The sequence below is a fragment of the Argentina silus genome (genome assembly GCF_951799395.1).
Source record: "Argentina silus genome assembly, chromosome: 10".
NCBI lineage: Eukaryota > Metazoa > Chordata > Actinopteri > Argentiniformes > Argentinidae > Argentina > Argentina silus.
In genome coordinates this window covers 2,595,159-2,618,090 of record NC_139664.1, presented here as the reverse complement: position 1 = coordinate 2,618,090, position 22,932 = coordinate 2,595,159, and the positions used below count along the sequence as shown (strand labels likewise).

The window sequence follows — 22,932 nt, the reverse complement described above, 5'->3', positions numbered from 1 at the left end:
GTAGCAAGGAGAACAACATATCGCTAAATTGCTGATTATAACGCGATTATCCCAATTATACTTGTAATAAGTATAACTCTAACCTAAGTAATTCGGATCCTCCTAGTCTGTTATTAGGATACGGCCGAGGAGAAGCCATTCTCCACCCCTCAGATTGACTTTCCAAGCCACCCTGGTTTCTTCCCCTCACATGACCTCCTCTCCCTTCCATGAAAACACTACTATCCATTCAGGAAACCCATCCCTCTCATCCGTCAATCTAACCCACAAACCCTTGACCCTCTCCACATTCATTTGCATAGGATTCCAGCCAGCCGGGCCAATAGTTACTCAGAGTATACAGTTCAAACCCCAAACGTGATCATTCTTCTCAGCAGATGCGGCTGTTCCTCACCTCTGCGTAAGGTCGCGGTGTTGAACGGTGGAGGGCTGTTCTCGGTGTAGGACCTTTCGCGAGGCATGGCTGACTTCATCTCCATGTAGCTGCACTCAGGAGGGCAGAAGGGCAGGCCGGGCAGGTCTTTGATGGTGGCGTAAGGGTTCTCACTGTTCAGGGAACTGCTGCTTACCGCCACCGTGTCCTTCAGTTCTGTGGCCAACAGGGGGCGGTGTAGAGAGAGGTTAGATTGGATCAACACACGTTCTTCTATACTGATCTATACTAGATCTATAGATTGTAGAGAGGGTCAGTTATGCCACGTGCTGGAAGCTGAGTAAGGTCATGGGTCGAAGGTTCAGACATGATTGGCGTGCGCTGCTGATTATTAAATAAATATTCCACACAAGAAAAGCAGAGGTGAAAAGTGATTGATGGTAATACACCGGCAATTAGGAAGGAATGATTTCAGGATATTTTCATGTCATAAAGAAAGCTTTAGGAGTAAAGTATAGGAAGTAAGTTAAGAAGTAACACTTCGTTTTCACCTACTTTATGAGTAAAGAGACAAGGGGCAAAGTTAAGGAGGGAAAGGAGGAGAACAACACAAGGAATACCTTTGTTGTAATATTTCCCGAGGCTGGCACTGTAGCTATAGCTGCGGTCAATTCCAAAGGCTCCTGTAAACATTAAAGATTCAATTGGCATTGTTTCTTTTTATTGAAAACAAACCCATAAAAGATAAATAGCCTGTCTTGAAGACATGTGTAAACCAATACCAGGTGATGGCAGTGAATGAATGCTGGCAGAAGAGCAGGCAGTTTTAGACGGGCAGTTAAAAAGACGGACCTGGGTCTTTGCGGGCCTCGTGATGTTTCCAGTCTGCAGGGAGAGTGGCGTTGCTCTCGACCCCAAACAGGCCGCGCCTCTCCCTCTCCATGTTCTTCATGTTACAGAACAGCTGATTATTGGTGTTCTGTTATGAATAAAAAATGTTAAAAAACACCATCAAAAAAACAAAACAAACATCAACAAAGTGTCAAGTGAACAGGGAGAGATTTTGTCGTGCGTTGATGGAAGGGTGAGGCGGTGAGGACTCGAGGCGGTGATGAATCGAGGCGGTGATGAATCGAGGCGGTGATGACTGGAGGCAGATGTAGCGGTGTTGACACTTGCCTTGATGGCACGGTCATGGTTGTTGGGGACATGTGGCAGAGGAGGTCTGCTCTGTGTCAGGGTGTGGTAACTGGGGTTGGAGTAGTAGTGGTGATGACTGTGAGGAACGTCTGAAAAGCAACAGAAGAGATGAAGAGATGATTTCATTGACTGTAAAAGAAAGTACTGTATCCTCAGCAAAAAACTAGGCCTGTATAACCAAAACCATAATATATTAACTAAAACTAGAACAAAAGAGACTGCATTTGGTAGTTGAAATGGACTGCACTTGATTTGCTGGAGGACTTTTGAAGAACAAGGAAGAAGAAGGATCAATGCTAAAACAGAGGAACTGGAGAAATGAACGCCCCCAGACAGACTCCCCGTACCCGGTACGGCGTATTCGGAGTTGACGGTGCGCGAGGTGGAGAAGGACACGGTGGGCGTGTTGCTCTGCTTCTCTTTCTGCCTGCGGCGGTAGAGCAGCAGGAGGGCCAGCAGCAGCACCACCAGGATCACCAGCACCACGATGCCCGCTATCGCCCCCCACGAGTCCCTCTCGCCTGGGGACAGAGGCACCATCACGCTCACAAAGCGCTCTGTGGAGGGAGGACAGTGAGTCATCGCCGCGACGAAGCAGTGTAACACCGAACTACAGCACCAGTCAAAGGTTTGGACACAGACTTGCCAAGAGTGTGCAAAGCCTGTCATCAAAGCAAAAGGTGGCTACTTTGAAGAATCTAAAATATAAAACATATTCTGATTTGTTTAACACTTTTTTGTTTACTACATAATTCCATATGTGTTCCTTCATAGTTTTGATGTCTTCAATATGAATCTACAATGTAGAAAATAATAAAAAAAATAAAGAAAAACCATTGAATGTGAAGGTGGTTTATCATTGTCAGGTTGTAAATGTGTGGTTATAGGACCCCACTGAACTGCCCGTACCTTGTTTGCAATCGACGCCTTGTCCTGATTCACACACACACTCCCCAGTCTGTGGGTCGCAGTAGAATTTAGGCGGGCAAGAACAGACTTGGGCACAGTTTGGGCCAAACATCCCAGGATGGCATTCTACAGACACACAACACAAGCACAGAGTGAGATTCAAACAGCATGTTACATACAATACATGTCTCTTTGTGCACTTGAACACATAATCAGGGTTTCTTAACCTCCGCTGCACAATTTGCCTCTTGGTTTTATGTTGTCTTTCATTTGTTATTGCGTGTGTGCAAATCCTAAATAAATAAATAAATCATCTGTAGCCTGTTATTGTTGTACCAAATGCCACAAATTAGGTTACCTCATTCGAACAATAAAAGTGATTAGTGAATTTGAAATACAAATTCTTATAACCACATTATCTATTGAGATCTTCATCAGGGGAGGCTGGCGGAAGTAGAAATCAGAGGACGGGCTCGTTGTAATGCATGGAACGGAATAAGGAACGGTATCAAACACACATTGCAATGCGCCCGTCCTCTGATTCCTACCTCCACCAGCCTCCCCTGATCTACATTACTACTCAGCTGTACTGTATTGTTAAGTATGTATTACTGTACACCACCAGTCAAAGGTTTGGACACAGACTTGCCAAGAGTGTGCAAAGCTGTCATCAAAGCAAAAGGTGGCTACTTTGAAGAATCTAAAATATAAAACATATTCTGGTTTGTTTAACACTTTTTTGTTTACTACATAATTCCATATGTGTTCCTTCATAGTTCTGACGTCTTCAATATTAACCTACAATGTAGAAAATAATAAAAAAATAAAGAAAAACCACTGAATGAGAAGGTGTGTCCAAACCTTTGACTGGTACTATAACTCGGTCGGTATGGTGATATGTAGCATTCATTCAAGCATAAGTACGTATCACTGTCCTGTATGTACTGTATTAATGAAGCGAAGCAGACTCACGTATAGAGCAGTCAGTGCCGGTCCACCCGGGGGGACAGTGGCAGGAGCCGTCCTGGTGGTGACAGGAGGAGTTGTGGGCGCAGCGACACACCCCGGAACACTGGTTACCATAGTGACCCACTGAGCATGCTAGGAAACACACAAACACACAAACACACAAACACACAGTTAACATTCAACATTCGTCACTCTTAGTCAAACTCACTGTTGTATTTCCTACTCATACATTTTGACTTTCTGTTGTTTTTTTTCTCAATACATATAAGATATAATAAGGAATTATATTATAGGTTATGAAATAAATAATAATATACTTAATATACTTATACATACAGTAGCAGCCAAAAGTTTGGACACACCTTCTCATTCAATGGTTTTTCTTTATTTTTATTATTTTCTACGTTGTAGATTAATATTGAAGACATCAAAACTATGAAGGAACACATATGGAATTATGTAGTAAACAAAAAAGTGTTAAACCAGAATATGGTTTATATTTTAGATTCTTCAAAGTAGCCACCTTTTGCTTTGATGACAGCTTTGCACACTCTTGGCAAGGTGTGTCCAAACTTTTGACTGGTACTGTATGTCAGTTTATAAATATCGGTTCCTATACGTGGATGCTGAGATGTGAGTGTGGTCTCAGGCAGTACAGACCTTGTTCACAGAGGGTGCCAGTGTACCCGGGGGCACACACACACTGGCCTGTTACATGGTGACAGGAGGAGGAGTGGGCACAGGAGGGGCACGTTACACTGCACTGGTCCCCGTACACACCCGCACTGCAGGCTGAGAGAGAGAGGGAGAGAGGGAGAGAGAGGGAGAGAGAGGGAGAGGGAGGGAGAGGGAGAGAGAGAGAGAGGGAGAGGGAGAGGGAGAGAGAGAGAGAGGGAGGGAGAGAGAGAGAGAGGGAGAGAGAGAGAGGGAGAGGGAGAGAAAAGGACAGAGAGGGAGAGGGAGAGGGAGCGGGAGAGGGAGAGGGACAGAGAGGGAAAGAGAGAGGGAGAGGGACAGAGAGGGAGAGGGACAGAGAGGGAGAGGGACAGAGAGGGAGAGAGGGACAGAGATTGAGAGGGACAGAGACAGAGAAGGAATGGTGATTCAATCACAGAAAACCTCATGCTTGGCATAGCAAACATTACTTAAAACCAGTTCTGTGCCCCTTCAAAAGAATTGAGATCATCCATTTGTAGCACATTCCCTACTGATTTCAACATAGATGGGTCAGTCCAACCGCCTCACAGAATTCAATGCCATGCAGGTGATATTGTATCACAATCAGTAAATCTACATCTTGCTACAATCTTGTGCCATTGTCTTACGACAGGTGGCCATAATTCCTTCACGACACTCTGAGCCTTGACCAGTCAGTGATCAGTGCAGAAGGAGTCGTGAAATCTGACGTGAGTTCTGCAGCATATTACACCAGATTTCACCAGCATGTTTCACCATATTTCACCAGCATGTCTCACCATATTTCACCAGCACATTGCACCTGTGTGACTGACAGTTGCTTATGGCGCTTACCATGTTGACAGAGGGGTCCCCAGTAACCTGGGCGACACACACAGGCTCCACTGTGTGGCAGACAGGTGGCGCTGTTCTGGCAAGAGCAGCTCAGGTTACAGTGGCGTCCCCATGTACCCTCTGGGCATTGCTGGGCACAGCGGGCACCTAGGATTGTATAAAGTATCAAATATCCTACGTGTGAAACGCTAGTGTATATCAGAATCAGAATCAGAATCAGAATCAGAATCAGAATTCTTTTATTTGGCCAAGTATATTTGCACATACAGTAAATTGACTTGGTGAGGTTGGTGCATGGGACATAAAAAACAAATAGCAACAAATAGCAACATCAAGTTGCTCCAATTGTTCTCTTTATCACTGCAATGGAGAGAGAGAAAATTAAAGAGGAAGAGAGAGAGAGAGAGACAGACGGATTGACAGACAGAGAGGATGGGTTTTTTAACCTGTGGCACACATCGGGACTGACTAATCTCTGGGTCCAGGCCCAAGCTGGCGTGAGCACAATGGAGGACGTGAGTACTTACCCGTCCAGCCTGGCAGACACTGACACTGCCCGCTGGCACCTTGGCAACCGTCAGCGTGAAGACAGTCACACCTCTTCAGGCAGCCTGGCCCGAAAGTGCCCATCTGTACACACAAACACGCGCCAACAGGGGAAAGCATCGTCAAGGGAATCCCTGAACCCATTCGGCCAGCACTCATAGCCAGAGCCAAACAAACATTTCTTTGGCACATCGCACTGTCAATGCATGGTTGGTGAGGCGGCCTCAGTGGAGATGAGGGGAATACACACATCCAAAATGAAATGTAGACACACGGTGAGGCTGCTAACCCACACTGTACCAACAGCATGTTGGCATGTCACACTTCATACATACAGTACCAGTCAAAAGTTTGGACACAAACTTGCCATGAGTGTGCAAAGCTGTCATCAAAGTAAAAGGTGGCTACTTTGAAGACTCTAAAATATAAAACATATTCTGGTTTGTTTAATATTTTTTTTGTTTACTACATAATTCCATATGTGTTCCTTCATAGTTTTGATGTCTTCAATGTTAATCTACAATGTAGAAAATAATTTTAAAAAAATAAAGAAAAACCACTGAATGAGGTGGTGTGTCCAAACCTTTGACTGGTACTGTACATACCGTGACTGGCATGTTTTCCTCATTGAAGAAGATTGGAAGACAAGAGTGCAATCATGAGGTAATTGGTAACGTAAACTGACGCTCCCTTGACGTTGCTTGTCAAGTGTTATATTAGTGTTCCTACAGCGTTGCATTGGCACTAACCGGGCACGCTTGGTCACACAGAGGCCCCTGCCAGCCCGCGGTGCAGGTGCAGGATCCGTCTGCTGGGTTACACGATGCCCCGTTGGCACACTGGCATGTGGCGTTGCAGCCCGGGCCCCAGGTGTCCTTGGAGCAGGGCACCGAGCAGTCTCGCTCTCGCCAGCCTGCAGACGCACAGAGACGGCCATTTTGTAAAAGAAAGCAATCGCACAAGTCTGTCTGTCTGTCTGTCTGTCGGTCTGTTTGCCTCTGTCTGTCTGTCTGTCTGTCTGTCTGTCTGTCTGTCTGTGTGCCTGTCTGTCTGCCTGTCTGTCTGTCTGTCTGTCTGTCTGTCTGTCTGTCTGTCTGTCTGTCTGTCTGTCTGCCTGCCTGTCTGTCTGTCTGTCTGTCTGTCTGTCTGTCTGTCTGTCTGTCTGCCTGTCTGTCTGTCTGTGTGCCTGTCTGTCTGCCTGTCTGTCTGTCTGTCTGTCTGTCTGTCTGTCTGTCTGTCTGTCTGTCTGTCTGTCTGCCTGCCTGTCTGTCTGCCTGTCTGTCTGTCTGTCTGTCTGTCTGTCTGTCTGTCTGTCTGTCTGTCTGTCTGCCTGCCTGTCTGTCTGTCTGTCTGTCTGTCTCTCTGTGCATCAGTCAGTCCGTGAGTCCTATCAGTGTCTCACCCTCTTTGCAGAAGCAGAACCCATCAATAGGTGAACAGTCTATCGAGTTCAAGCAGGAGCACTCCAGTGAGCAGTTCTTCCCGTAGCTGCCGCTCCTACAGGGCTTCTCACAGTGATCCCCCTACACAGCAGACATAGAAGGACATAAGCTGGTTATAACACCCGAAAAAAAAAACATGGATATAAGCCAGGGGAGGCTGGTGGAGGTAAAGAATCGGAGGACGGGGTCATTGTAATGGAATGGAATGGAGTGTTTCATGCCATTCCTCATTCCGTTCCGTGCATTACAATAAGCCCGCCCTCCGATGTCGAGACTATTTAGGCACAACTCAATATCGCATCCTGATTGTTGATCTGATTATAATATTCATAGATTCACTTCACTGATCATATATACATATATATATATATATACTGTATATATACTGTATATATTATGGGAAAGTGTTCATCAATGCCATTGGTGCCTTATCTCCGTGGTGCCGGTCCTAGTCACTCACCGTATACCCCGGGGCACACTGGCAGCGCCCGCTTGCACTGTCACAGACACCTCCGTTCACACAGAGGCAGGGCTCCAGGCAACCGTGGCCGTAGTAACCACGAGCGCAGGTCTCGTTGCAGTAGAGCCCCGCCCAGCCTGGCTGGCACGTGCACTCGCCCTTCATTGGATGGCAGCTGGCCAATTGGAGACAAGTGTACACAAGGTCAGGAGGGGCAAGGTCAGGTCACAAGGTCAGGAGGGGCAAGGTCAGGTCACAAGGTCAGGAGGTCACAAGGTCAGGAGGGGCAAGCACAGACAATGGAGACAAAATGCTAGTAGGCTACAAGGAAATGAACATGTGAACATATAAACAACACAACAACAAGTTAATGGCAGTGTGTGTGTGTGTGTGTGTGTGTGTGTGTGTGTGTGTGTGTGTGTGTCGGTGTGTGTGTGTGTGTCAGTGTGTGTGTGTGTGTGTGTGTGTGTGTGTGTGTGTGTGTGTGTGTATCTGTCTGTCTGTCTGTCTGTGTGTCTGCCTGTCTGTCCGTCTGCCTGTCCGTCTGTCTGTGTGTGTGTGTGGGCGCCAGTCTGCGTATCCAACCCTGACTAACCCACACCTGAGTGTGTGTGCGTCCTGGCAGAGGCAGGTGCGTTCACAGTGGAGGCCGTAGGTGCCGTGCGGACACATCCTCTCTCTGCAGTGAGGTCCTCTGAAGCCCGGCTCACACAGACAACCTCCGTCAATGTTGTAGCAACGCGCCCCGTTGGCACAGTCACACACGCCCTTACAGTCCCGCCCGTAACTGCCCACAGAACACTCCTCGCTGCACCTGTGGGAGGGACACACACATATATACTGTGTTTTGGGAACACTCCACATGTACTGTCGGTCAGGGGAGGCTGGTGGAGGTAGAAGGAGGTCAGAGGACAGGCGCATGGAACGGAATGAGGAATGGTGTCAAACACATGCAATTAAAAAAAATAGTAATGAAGTCGAAACTTATATAAAAAATATATACACACCAGCAGTGAGTGAGATATGTACTGTACACACACGCACGCGCACACACACGCACGCACACACACACACACACACACACACACACACCCGCACACACACACACCTGGTTCCAGTAAAGCCTTCAGCACACTGACACTGGCCTGTCTCAGGGTCGCAGTGGCCCCTGTTGTGGCACACACACTCCTGGGCACAGTTAGGGCCAAACCTGCCCTCCGTACAACGCTCCGTACACACTGCACCCTGGGGGGGGAGGAGAGAGAGAGTGGGGGAGAGGGTGTGGGGGGGAGAGGGTGGGGGGGGGGGTTAAGTGAGAGATAGAGGTGAGGGTAGAATACAAACTGTACATATTGCTAATCAAGAAGTCTGGGATTATGACACACAGATACACACACACACACACACACACACACACACACACACACAGACACACACACACACACAGACACACACACACACACACACACACACACACACACACACACACACACAGTGAATAATCATAACACTCCTAGTATGCAAAATCACATTAGAAACATGGAGCAGATTGATAACCTCAAAAGAGAAACATTTCCATCATAACTCCCCTTCACTCCTTGATATTGTGTTTGAATCTGTGTGGGGGTTTGTGAAGCTTACCGTCCATCCTGGGGGGCACATACAGACCCCCTTCCCCTGGCAGATGCCCCCATTCTGGCATGGGCATCTGAGTTGGCATCGATTCCTCGGGCACGCCTTCTCACAGCTGATGAACAAAGAGGACAGAACTTGAGTTGTACTGTAGACTGATATATTATGTAAGTTCTCATGAAATATCTACTCAGTGGAGGCTGGTGGAAGTAGAAATCTGCATGGAATGGAATAAGGAATGGTATCAAACATGTGGGTTTAATACCATTCCACATTCCATTCCATGTATTACAATGAGCCTGTCCTCTGATTTCCACCTCCACCAGCCTCCTCTGTATCCACTGCATCTGGTATCCAAAAATGTGATTTCTGCTGTTATTATGGTACATTTAAAGACAATATAAGGGTTTGTAATCCCACACCTAGGGGAAGAGATCACAGGAAAACAGATGGTCCTAGAACATTTGGAGGAGGCAGTAAAGAGGGGTGAGGTCAGATTGAGGGGTTTGCTATAGGTGAAGAAAACAAAGGATCAAAGCTGGAGAAACCAGGATAGAGTAATTAAAAGTTAGGGTAATTAAGTAATAAACAAAGTTGAAAACAAACAAAACAAAAGGCTTTTGAAAAGAGCCGGGGTGTTAGAAAGGCCCGATTAGACAAACTGACGCCAGCCAGGTGGGCGGCGCACACCTTGATGACGAAATGTAGTTCTTGAATGTTATTGGTGCATGTAGAAAGGAATCAGAAATACGTTGAATAGAAGGCGTTAACCTGGGTGAAAACTATAGACAGGTGACTGAGGAGATAACGGGGTCAGCTTTGCAAACCTGAACGGCTACATATTCTGCGTGAATAAAGTCTTTGAATGAATCAACAGCTCCGGGTTAACAGTATTTTATTTCAAAGTATTATAGCTTCAATTCTACGACATTATGATGTCATGTTACTAGGAGTCACCGTAGAGGCTATCAATTGAAACTTTTGGCCAGTATTTCGTCAACAAGCCGGCCAAGATCGACCTCACTTGGAACGAGGCAGAACAAATCCGCCAAGAATAGGAAAAAGAAAAGGGAGCTCATCATGGCCTGACCTTACTGAAGGTCCCGAAGGGGACAGAGAGGATAAGTATGACTGCAGCAGCAATGCAAAAAAAACAAAACAACTGAAGACAGAAAGGCTTTATCATTGAGTTGGATTTGCCAAACACGTTTTTTGAGACATGCTTAGACTCAAGTGCTGCGTTGTTTTTCGACATTGGCAGCTGCCTCCTGTAAAGCGTTTCCAGTAATACCTAGTGGTTGAGGGCTGTTCATTTTCTACTCATCCTCAGGGGCATCTAAAACAGAGGGTGTAACTAATGACTCATGCTCTAAGCTAGCTGGGTCAAGCGATGGGGTCTTTTTCCGAAATAAATGTGCATTTGTGGGGATGAAATTAGGCCACATGTGTACTACAGTATAATATCTTCACATTTTTGTCTTACTTAACATTACTTAACCCTAACCCTAACCCAATAAATCAATACAGTACCCCCCATCGAGATAAAGAAAAGGATCATCCTGGAAGAGAATTTAAAGAGTTTAAAAAGACACAAACACTCACAGTGTTCCAGTGAAACCATCCCGACACAGGCATTCTCCAGTCCCTTTATCACAGGACCCTCCTGTTCCACACTGGCAGTGCTGTAGACAGCCCTTGCCAAAGGTGCCAGAGGGGCAGGGGTCCTCGCAGTGGCGCCCTGTGAAGCCAGGTGGACACTGGCATGTGCCGGCGACAGGATCACACAGGCCTCCGTTCTCACACTTACACAGCTGACCGCAGCCTGAACCCCAGTGTTTGTCATCACAGGCTGGAATAAACACACACACGCACACGCACACGCACACGCACACGCACACACACGCACACACACACACACACACACACACACACATATGAACATAACAGACAAGACACAAGGCTTTTGGATTTTTGCAGACATCGATATACACATGCAGCCATAACACACCATCACAGACAATGACATAATAACCAATCAGAGACACGGACCTTAAGCCATCACATATCACAGAAACAAACATAAACCAGCGGACTCAAATGTCACGTTTCCTCTCTTTGGCATCTCTAAACATTACTTTCCTTCTAATCAAAATCTAATTAAATCAAATTGTATTTGTCATGTATCGCATAGAGTCACAACAGACAAAGTGAAATGTTTTGGGATCTTGCTCCTCCTCACTCAACAAAGCAGCAACAGCAATTCAATAATAAGTAATAAAATTGACAAAAAGCGACAACAATAGTTATACAATGAAGTGCTGTAGGTTATGCATGTGATGTAACTGCAACAAAAGTTAACTGTACAAATAAACAAGAGGAAATCCAATTTAATATAATTCCATTTGCACCACTGGGACTGTCATTAGTCAACCTAACAACAGCAGAACAGGAACTAAAGTCTCTTCAGGCTACATCTTAATGGTCCCTCCTAATGACCCCTTCACAACCACCACCACCCTGTATTAACCCTAACCCTAACCCTAGAGACCTCTTCACCCCCCTGTACTAACCCTAACCCTAACCCTAGAGACCTCTTCATCCCCACCACCACCCTGTATTAACCCTAACCCTAACCCTAGAGACCTCTTCATCCCCACTACCACCCTGTATTAACCCTAACCCTAACCCTAGAGACCTCTTCATCCCCACTACCCCCCTGTACTAACCCTAACCCTAGAGACCTCTTCATCCCCACTACCCCCCTGTATTAACCCTAACCCTAACCCTAGAGACCTCTTCATCCCCACCACCACCCTGTATTAACCCTAACCCTAGAGACCTCTTCATCCCCACCACCACCCTGTATTAACCCTAACCCTAACCCTAGAGACCTCTTCATCCCCACTACCCCCCTGTACTAACCCTAACCCTAACCCTAGAGACCTCTTCATCCCCACTACCACCCTGTATTAACCCTAACCCTAACCCTAGAGACCTCTTCATCCCCACTACCCCCCTGTACTAACCCTAACCCTAGAGACCTCTTCATCCCCACTACCCCCCTGTATTAACCCTAACCCTAACCCTAGAGACCTCTTCATCCCCACCACCACCCTGTATTAACCCTAACCCTAGAGACCTCTTCATCCCCACCACCACCCTGTATTAACCCTAACCCTAACCCTAGAGACCTCTTCATCCCCACTACCCCCCTGTACTAACCCTAACCCTAGAGACCTCTTCATCCCCACCACCACCCTGTATTAACCCTAACCCTAACCCTAGAGACCTCTTCATCCCCGCTACCCCCCTGTATTAACCCTAACCCTAACCCTAGAGACCTCTTCATCCCCACTACCCCCCTGTATTAACCCTAACCCTAACCCTAGAGACCTCTTCATCCCCACTACCACCCTGTATTAACCCTAACCCTAACCCTAGAGACCTCTTCATCCCCACTACCACCCTGTATTAACCCTAACCCTAACCCTAGAGACCTCTTCATCCCCACCACCACCCTGTATTAACCCTAACCCTAACCCTAGAGACCTCTTCATCCCCACTACCACCCTGTATTAACCCTAACCCTAACCCTAGAGACCTCTTCATCCCCACCACCACCCTGTATTAACCCTAACCCTAACCCTAGAGACCTCTTCATCCCCACTACCCCCCTGTATTAACCCTAACCCTAACCCTAACCCTAGAGACCTCTTCATCCCCACCACCACCCTGTATTAACCCTAACCCTAGAGACCTCTTCATCCCCACCACCACCCTGTATTAACCCTAACCCTAACCCTAGAGACCTCTTCATCCCCACCACCACCCTGTATTAACCCTAACCCTAGAGACCTCTTCATCCCCACCACCACCCTGTATTAACCCTAACCCTAACCCTAGAGACCTCTTCACAACCACCACCACCCTGTATTAACCCTAACCCTAACCCTAGAGACCTCTTCATCCCCACCACCACCCTGTATTAACCCTAACCCTAACCCTAGAGACCTCTTCATCCCCACTACCCCCCTGTACAAGTTTCTCTCCTGTTAATAAAAAAATAAAAATAATAATAATAATAATAATAATAATAATAATAATAATAATAATAAAAAAATTCCTTCTTCTAGCATTGCGACTTGGTCTCAGCATTGATTACTTCATCGTATGATGACTGATGGATAGATTATTCACTTACTTAAACGAATGTATTTGTTGTAAATCGCTTTGGATAAAGGCGTCTGCTAAATGCCATAAATGTAAATAAATGTAAATGTAAAGTACAAGATAATGCTGGAGGTCACTCGCATGGGGCGATGTATTTCCTCCCTAAAGACGTGGGTTTCTGACTAACACAGACATGCCCGGCGGCTCCGGGATATTATGTTACCAACTTGTGATTCACGATTGACAGGGCGATTTGCATGGAGCCGAGAAGACGTACGAGGTTAAAATCTGGAATTTTACAGCAGCCTTTCAGGACGGCTCAGGAGGCTATCCCAAAATGGTGATTCGCACAGGGTTTGGATTTCAATCACGGGAAAAGAGACAACAGGGGGATCTTTGCTGGCATGAGAACCAGGATCTGTCATGGATACATTCCTCCAATTTCTCATCAATAATTCCACTTGGGCACACACACTCATTTCAAGGGAAAGCGATATCCCGTATGGATGATGTAACTAACTAAAGCTCTCACAGACGATCATGATGACAGCAATACAATGATGGATTGATACCTTGCTTGTGAACATGACAAATGTGTAAATTATCTTCACAAACTTACTGTACTTTAGAAACCTATACTCAGGAATCTCAACTTAGCCTCAAACCCTTCAGTTTGATTTGTATTGCCCAAGATCTTCCACCCACCTCTCCTTCCCCCGAAACCATGCATGTACCATGTCCCAGTTATAAACAGTACAAATTGTCTCTGACAAGAAAATGGGGGGTACAGTACAGCCAAATTTGGCTTGGAGTGAGAACACTGGTCTGGATCGTAATGTTTATTACTTTTACTCTGAAGAGGACCTTTTCTCTCTGTTTAACTGAATCAAAACGTTCAGTCATTTTTTGTGTGGGCATGTGAGAGACGCTGAGGGGTTTTAGTCGGAGTGTGTGTCACGTTGAGTTACAGGGAGCTCAGCTGGAGCAGCAATAATGTTTACACAGGCCTTCTCCAGGACGGCTATGGAGGTTAACTGAAGAAACCCGAGGGGTCCTCACTATCAGAGTCCGGGGCTGACGAAGACAGCCATAAGTGTGGATGATTGAAAAGTTCTTGTTGGAAGTGTGAACTGTTCTAGGACCAGCTGGCTGTACCCAAGACCTCCACTGACCCAACTCATAACAGTTCCCAGACCTGTTCTCACAGAAATGATATTTGATGTTTCTCATTTCACATCTGAATTCAGATTTTCCTTGTTGAGGTTCACTTCATAAATGGCAGGTCTCCATTTTACTGTAAGTGGAATGTGTTAAGATATGGTGGGAAAATTCCTCTCTTTCCCCAAGTGTATTGTCCGAGTGATGATGGAGGTCTTGTCTGCATCAAACCCCACACCATTATAACCCCATCCAATTACCCCCCCTTCTCTCTCTCTCTCTCTGCATCTCCATCTGTTCTTGATGTTCGTGATCCATCCCATCCCAGTGTCTGTACCCTAACAACCCCCTAAAAAAACGATCATCACACTGTCTCTCTCTCTCCCATTATAATCACTATCAATCTCTCTTTCTATCTCCTTAAGTCTCTGTCATTCTCTCTTTCTGTCGCTTTCCCCCCTCCCTCTCCCGTTATAATCACTCTCTAAATATATCTTTCTATCTCCTTAAGTCTCTGTCATTCTCTCGTTCTGCCCCCCCCCCTCTCTCTCCTCTTCTCTGAGCTCTTCAGTACAGTACTGAGTGAGTTCAGCATTAAAACCTCAACCTCTCTTGTTTCCCACAGCTAGCTCAACAAACAGGCATCCAGGAAGTGTCAGCTCTCATTCTGCCAGTGGGCTCTATTATAGGCCTCCACAGCAGAGCCAAGGCCAGCACTCCTCTGCCCAGAGAGAGAGAGGGAGAGAGAGAGAGGAGAAGAGGGGAGAGGGGAGAGTGGGGTAAAATTTTCCATTTCCCCTCCCCATCATCTCCTCTGAAGGCATCAACAACCACCAGTTTAGGTTAAGCCAAGCCACCATTTTCTTAGAACGAAGCACAGCTGTACTGTTGACCTGGTTGAGCTCGGAGGGACCATGGGGATGATTGCATCACACAGAAGTTGTGGATAAAACATGATTTCCGTGCAGAAATCAAGCAGTTTTAATGATTTTTTCAGTGTAGTTTTTCGCTGCACCCATTAGATGTTGTTCTGTTGACCACGTGATTTCAACAGTGCGTTCTTGCAGCGCAAGCAGAATTAATTTGAGGCTATTGTGTTTGAGTTCTTACATTAGTCGACTCGATAGGGCTCTTGGTCTTAAAACCCTGTTAGCTGGTGGGAAGAGATACAATGGACGTAATGGCAAATGGCAGCTGACAGGACCTCGTGTCCTCCTGGTCTATTAAACTTAGTTCCTGGGCCGTGGCTGTGGCTAATGCTAGTGACACAGCGCTGTGTGTTATTGGTAAGGGTCCCTTCCTGTTTATGTTGGAAAGGCCTCCGTGTGATTGAGTGTTTTTGAGTAATGATCACTAGTAATTTCCTGCAGAGAGGACTGCACGTGTGTGTGTGTGTGTGAGTGTGTGTGTGTGTGTGTGTGTGTGTGTGTGTGTGTGTGTGTGTGTGTGTGTGCGTGTGCGTATGTGTGCGTGTGTCTGTGTCTGTGTCTGTGTATGTGTGCGTGTGTCTGTGTGTGTGTATGTGTGTGTGTGTGTATGTGTGTGTGTGTGTGTGCGTGTGTCTGTGTGTGTGTGTGTGTGTGTGTGTGTGTGTGTGTGTGTGTGTGTGTGTGTGTGTGTGTGTGTGTGTGTTATGTGACGCACCACTGGAGCAGTCGTCCCCACGCCAGCCTCCCTCACACTGGCAGCGGTCTGGGGCAACACATCGTCCATGGACACACTCCTTGGTGCAGCGAGCTAGTGATGAAAAACACACACACACACACTACTTGGTATACCTGGCTAGTGGGGACTTACGAAGGTCGTCAACTCCTGAAGGTCGTCAACTCTTCATCAAAGAGCTAATAATCTAAAAGGCAATAGTAAATTCACAGAACTGATAGAAAAATATACATACATAAAACAATATAAATATACAGGGCCAAAGCCAGTCGTGGTTTTGCTACTTACGGACACATTTGTCTCTGCTCTCGTAGTAGCCAGGACAGCACTGGTACCTCCTACGGTAGTCCATCTTCACCGCCTGCCTGTATGCTGTCTTATAGGTGATCCTGGACACAAACAATCAGATAGAAGTCTTCCTGTTACCCTTTGACCTTCTACAGACAGGACCAGGAAGTAAACAGGTAGTGAGTCAGCAAAACAGTGTTACCTGTGGCGGGTGCATTTGTAGGATGTTCGGGGGTCAGAGCAGGGCTCTTCTGTCACCCGGTCATAAGGGTGAGCATACGACTCCTTTACGGAGGTTGTGAAACTGAAAAAGACCACATGATGTCATCAGAAATAATAATAATAATAAGATATAGTTCATTAGTATCATGTTAACATCATGGTCAGAGGAACCACAAGTTATCGTTTAGGACCATTTAGGACTGTAGTCTATTCCACAACAGCAGGTAGAGGTAGGGAACAATTGCATGGTGTCAATTTAGTTGGGGACTCACCTCTCCCAGAGGCTACACACGTTAGCGTCTCTGGGGTTCAGAGACCACGAGAGGCCAATCAGAAAGCTGAGAACCAGCAGGACTTCACAGCTCTGCAGTGACTGCATGGTCCTGAGGAGAGAGAGGGAGGACATGATTACTGAGAGTGTATGACATTTCCGTTACAAGGTCTCGGTAATATTATTAATAATAATAATAATAACAACAATAATTATTATTATCATTATTATTAAAGCTGTAAGCAGCGATTAACAGGGTTTAAGCCTCATGGCTAGGTCAAGGGATTAAACGGCTGTGAGAATTATCAAGGGAGAGCCTTAGGGATGTCTACCAGGTTTGTAGCGATTGTTATTGTTAGGATAGGTATGTTCCTGACAGAGGTCTAGACCTGTGTTCCAAGTTTCATCATGATTGTGCCAACCGTCTTTGATATATAGGCATTTATATGTTATACCACACCCACAAGCCAAACAGTGTGGCCAATCATGACCATGTTTAAGATCTGTACCCCAGGGCTGTGTACCAATTTCATGACCACATCAAGAGATAACAACATATGGCATTTATGGGCCCCCCTTTTGGTTGATTTAAATGTGGCTTTAGCGGTGTGACCCTGAGAGCCGAATGGATTTGTGTACACACACAGTTTCATTATTACACTGTAGGATTAATTGTCTTTGACTTATAAACATTTATGTGAGAGTCCACACCCCTGGACAATTAATTTATAGCAGCCATGTTATTTGTTGAAATGGTAAACAAAATGGATCCTGTGAGCACCTCAGTCCACTGATGCTACATCCCAAGTTTGGTGGAGAGGAGTCAATAACTGTAAAAGCTGTAGTGTCAAAATAGCAGAAAATCCATCATGGCGGACCTTGATGGTCCTAGATGCTGTTTCATGATGAGAGGGACCTATGTACCAAATTTAGTGACTCCAGGTCATAGGGTGTGGGAGATATGGCCTTTCGAAGTTGGCAATTTCAAAAACTTGTTATAGCACCCCCATTAGGCCAATGGGGGTAATGTTACATTTGGGGGTAGTGATCACCACTTCCTATCATACTGCCAGGTTTCAAGTCTCTATCATGAAGCATAAGTGACAGCATCTTAACAATAATAATAATAAAACCCCCAACAATAACAAAATAGAGTTCTACGCCCTCCGGGCTTAGACCACTAATAATAATAACTTTATTGGCATGGAGCTTTGGTTGTTAAGATATATATATATATATATAATTGTTTTAAGGTTATTTAAGCAAGTGTCATTGTTTTGTTATTGAACAGACGTACTGTTGTGCATGCTTTAAGTTCACTGGTTTTGTTGACAGACTGTATATGACAATTATTTAAAAGTATCACTTCACGCTTCACAATGTAAATAATATGAACTTTTATTCCAAGAATTCCAATATATTCACTCTGATAGGCTTCTAATGATATTCTCACCACCTATAAAGCAGGGAAGTATTACCCCTGTAAAAGACTTCATTAAACACTAAGCAGAGGCAGGGCAACAGGCCAGCATTGAGACGTTAACCCTGAATGCTCCCCATTGAGCTCCACATTCAACCCATATGGCACTTAAAACAGAGGAATCTGAGACAGAGAGACAGACAGACAGACAGACAGAGAGAGAGAGACAGAGACAGACAGACAGACAGACAGACAGAAAGAGAGACAGAAAGAGAGAGAGAGCAAGAGACAGACAGACAGACAGACAGAGAGAGAGAGAGAGAGACACACACAGACAGACAGACAGAGAGAGAGAGAGACAGACAGACAGAGAGAGAGAGAGAGAGAGAGAGAGACACACACAGACAGACAGACAGAGAGAGAGAGAGACAGACAGACAGAGAGAGAGAGAGAGAGAGAGAGAGACACACACACAGACAGACAGACAGAGAGAGAGAGAGAGAGACAGACAGAGAGAGAGAGAGAGAGAGAGAGAGACAGACAGACAGAGAGACAAATAGACAGACGATGAGAGAGAAAGAGAGAGAGAGTGAGCGACAGACAGACAGACAGACAGACAGACAGACAGACAGACAGACAGAGATGGAGATGGAGGAATGTGACTCCAGCTCTCATCCTAGCTAGCTATTATCAATCAGAGCTGCACACTCCTCCGCTGTCCCCCCTTCCACACTTCACCGCCATCTGGATCTAATCGGCACGCACACCCAGAGGAACGCCTTCGGATGGGGACCAGCGCAGGCTCTCAGGGAGCGGCAGGGAGGCCGTTCCCAAAAGAGAGGCCCTTGCCCCCAAAAAAGCTCCCATGGAAATGGACAAAGAAGTTCGGGAACACTGTGGCATGGGTCGGCTGAAGGGACGTTCCCCCCATCGTGGGAAAGTGACGGTATTTGGAGGAGGGGACGTCGTGTTGACATAGCATTGGTCAAGGCTATTCCCTTCTGTTTTCATAATGCGTCCCCCCTGACAGAGTGGCTGTTACACAGCTTCTCATGTCATCAACATAAACAAAATAAGGGCATGGGGGTATTCAACTATTTACATTTATATTCAACTATTTATATGGCATTTCCTTAGGACGACGAGAATCTGCCTTCAGCCGAGCAAAAAAAGAAGGGACATCGAGATCTAGGCACGGCAAATGAAAACCATATAATGTGAAATGTTAAGACAGAAACGATGGCAAATCTAGTCACTGACAATAAGGTTGTTACCATGGATACGTAAACACAGGGTACGAGACACTGAGAATCAAGACGCATTAAAAGGTCTACCTCCTCCAAAGATTTTTCTCCTCTCACTTTCCTTGTCAATGTCACCGAGGCTCCCTTTTAGGGGCTCCAAGTCCTGGCTTTTTCCTAAGCTTTGTGTAAACAGTCCCAAGTCAAACTGCTACGCATGAAATGTTTGTCACCACGCGCTGCTGTCAGCGGTTTCCACCTGAACAAACCTACAGTTAAAGCTAAGATGAGCTTAGCTTTGGCTCAGTGTGGCCTGCACTATAAATCAAAGTGCTCACACTGATCTGTTGCTCTTAATATATCACCCCTCACAGCCCTCCTATCCTTTGTCAGGAGATAATTCACATTCTGGCACAGACACTCACTCCTAAAAAAATACAAAAAAACCCGCACCACAAAAACAGAATTTTATAAGAACAGGCATATGGTTTTTATCAAGAGGAGCAATCAGCTTTACCAGCCACTTCATTGGACTGGGGTAAATATTTTTCATTAGCTTTTTTCTTTTTTAATTGCACTCCATAAGAGAAAGCCTTAAGACCGCATGGGGATTCTTAAGAGCTGAGAAAGAGAGCTTAATGAGTGCAGACATGAAGAGCTTGCAACGAGGCTCAGTAGCAGTTCACATCACATGTTTGGGTCACCTTGAATTCGAACAGTAGCAGGGGAGGCTGGTGGAGGTAGAAATCGGAGGATGGGCTCATTGTAATGCATGGAACGGAATGAGCAATGGTATCAAACTGATACCATTCCTCATTCCGTTCCATGCATTGCAATGAGCCCATCCTCCGATTTCTACCTCCACCAGCCTTCCCTGCTACTGTTCGAATTCAAGGTATCAAACTGATACCGTTCCTCATTCCGTTCCATGCATTGCAATGAGCCCGTCCTCCGATTTCTACCTCCGCCAGCCTCCCCTGCGCAGTAGGTAGACATGTCTGGTCGTTGGGTAACACACCCCTGCATGGAGAGCTAAAGGGGTGCAGGGCCTCCAAAACTGAAATAGCCTTTTATTAGCTGCTCCACCCAGAACGCGGGTTGATTATTGATTAATGATACAGCCCTGACCTCTGCTTCTGAGAGCAGACCATCATTATATTCAGCCCTAAGTTATCATTATCCCCCCCTCCATCCCCCCCATCAACTTTTTAAATTAAGGCTGGGACCGTGTGTTGCTTTATTTATGGAAAATTATACAAGTATCACTGAGCCTTTGGTTTCAGATGCAATATGTGCAGTGGGCAGCAAATGTGCCTTGAGTGACACTCTGAGCAACCAATAGCACAGAGGTGGTGTCTGGACTTGGTAAACCAATGGAGGCGAGAGAACGAACATGCTTTTTGGTTGGTTTCAATGAGCAAAGCAGACAGTGTTATCCAACGCAGTTTAACTTTCATGTGGCCCAATAAAACAATAGAGAATAAGGGGTAAACTCTATGACACAAACGCACAAACACATGCAAACAGACACACTCACACATGCACAATCACACATGCACACTCACACACACACATTCACACATACACACACACGCACACTCACACACTCACACACACACACTCACACATACACACACACACACACACACACTCTCACACACACACTCACACATACACTCTCACACATACACACAGACACACTCACACATACTCACACACACATACACACATACACACTCACACATACACACAGACATCAGCAGCTCGTTTGTTTTCATGTTCTTGTAATGCTCCACACACAAAATGAGTCCCATACTTTGAAACGAGTACAGAGAGACTATTTATAGTGTTTGAGGACATTTGCTAATTCATTGGACTTGTGTTGGCTCACAATGGCAAGAACCAATCTGAGGGCCCAGGCGTGTGCGGATCATACCCACTGGAGAATGTTCTGGTGCCTGAGAGGGCCCCAAAATGCTCTTCCCAGAACCGCATGGGGACTTCAATGCGAACAAGGCTCAAATGAAAACAGATGCACTGGTTTCAAATTAATCTCTCAAGACACTCATGCATGTTACTACCACAGTCAGTTTCAATCATAGTTCGTACAGAATGCTTAGAAATTACTGCAAAAACAGTTATGTTGACATAATTTCACGCACATGTACGCCACCTGTAGGTTGACTCTACGAAACAGCACATTCTACCTTGACAAACAAACTACGGGATCAAAACGTAGGAAAAAGCTAAAAACAGAACAATGATTATTTCAGACAGTATGTCAACAACATAATTTTCCACAATTCTAACCACTGACCAAATCTATACTATCATCTGTGAAACCACTGATCTATGCAACAGTGATTAACAGTTTGAACATCCACAGCCTCTTGGCTTCCAAGACAATCCAATTCTGACAAAGGAGTGGTCTGAGTCGTTGTTATTGGATAATAACCCTCCTGAATAAGAGAGTAAGTGTTTTTTTTCATTCTGTCAGTAAACGGTGAAATTCTAGACACCGCACATGGCACTGATCAAAATGTTGCTTGCCTTTTTACCTCCCCCAGCCCCTTCTCTCTCTCTTTTATTCTCTCTCTTTGGGGTTGAGATGTTAATTGAGGTAGAAAATATTAGTCACTCTTTGGAAAGGAGCGTCACAGAGGAAAGGAAAAAGAGAAAAACGTGTTGGCTGTGGAACAGTGACAGAGAGAGAGAAAGAGAGAGAGAGAGAGAGAGAGAGAGAGAGAGAGAGAGCAAGAGAGAGAGAGAGAGAGAGAGAGAGAGAGAGAGAGAGAGAGAGAAAGAGAGAGAGAGAGAAAGAGAGAGTGAGATAGAGAGAGAGAGAGAGAGAGATGCCAAGCACAACTAGATTTTCATGTAGAGGGGCTCCAATATCTAGGCCAGACGAAGAAACTACACAATATGAAGTCTCAAGTTCAGAGTTATTTCTGAAAAGCTACCCTTGGGATTCTCCTGGCATTGTAGAGTGCCAGAGTGCCAGAATATAACCTTACAGGATCAATAATATGCGTAGCATTTCATAATGGCTGTAGTAACTATTCTAAATGCTCGAACTTTGGGAATAATTGAAGCCAAATAGAGAAATATAACATGGAAAAACATTATCAACCACAGCCGTATTGAGTTATCTCGGCCAACACTGCACAGGATGGGTTACTGTGGGTCTCAGCACTTGAAGGTGAGGGAGATATAGTACCTGTGGCAGTATGCCAACTCAACTGCCAGTTTGTGGGCTTCATCTGCCAACATGACACCGTCTTCATGCTGGATTATAGGTTAACATTATATGATAAATCATATCATCATACTGTAACATCCCTGGAAAACAGTTTCAATTATAACCATATAATGTAATTGCCATGCGTGTCACCATAAACAGACAGACTTAGGCCCAACGAAATGCCAAACTTGTCAACCT

General features: G+C 45.6%; 1 protein-coding gene across 1 annotated transcript in view; it reads right to left on the bottom strand.

Annotated features, from left to right (window-relative positions):
* pear1 (platelet endothelial aggregation receptor 1) overlaps positions 1–22,932 on the bottom strand; it is a 36,540-nt gene that overhangs the window by 991 nt on the left and 12,617 nt on the right. Inside the window, exons 2-22 of the mRNA XM_083679250.1 lie at positions 16,834–16,944; positions 16,542–16,643; positions 16,340–16,440; positions 16,034–16,126; positions 10,664–10,910; positions 9,071–9,176; positions 8,532–8,674; positions 8,031–8,237; positions 7,430–7,604; positions 6,930–7,050; positions 6,277–6,440; positions 5,509–5,611; positions 4,982–5,128; positions 4,112–4,243; positions 3,455–3,583; positions 2,483–2,608; positions 1,921–2,130; positions 1,553–1,662; positions 1,226–1,352; positions 994–1,056; positions 395–589 (exon numbers count right to left, since the gene is read on the bottom strand). Coding sequence (XP_083535376.1) covers positions 395–589; positions 994–1,056; positions 1,226–1,352; positions 1,553–1,662; positions 1,921–2,130; positions 2,483–2,608; positions 3,455–3,583; positions 4,112–4,243; positions 4,982–5,128; positions 5,509–5,611; positions 6,277–6,440; positions 6,930–7,050; positions 7,430–7,604; positions 8,031–8,237; positions 8,532–8,674; positions 9,071–9,176; positions 10,664–10,910; positions 16,034–16,126; positions 16,340–16,440; positions 16,542–16,643; positions 16,834–16,940 — 2,908 coding nt within the window. The 5' untranslated portion in view covers positions 16,941–16,944. The remainder of the gene's footprint in view (positions 1–394; positions 590–993; positions 1,057–1,225; positions 1,353–1,552; positions 1,663–1,920; positions 2,131–2,482; positions 2,609–3,454; positions 3,584–4,111; positions 4,244–4,981; positions 5,129–5,508; positions 5,612–6,276; positions 6,441–6,929; positions 7,051–7,429; positions 7,605–8,030; positions 8,238–8,531; positions 8,675–9,070; positions 9,177–10,663; positions 10,911–16,033; positions 16,127–16,339; positions 16,441–16,541; positions 16,644–16,833; positions 16,945–22,932) is intronic.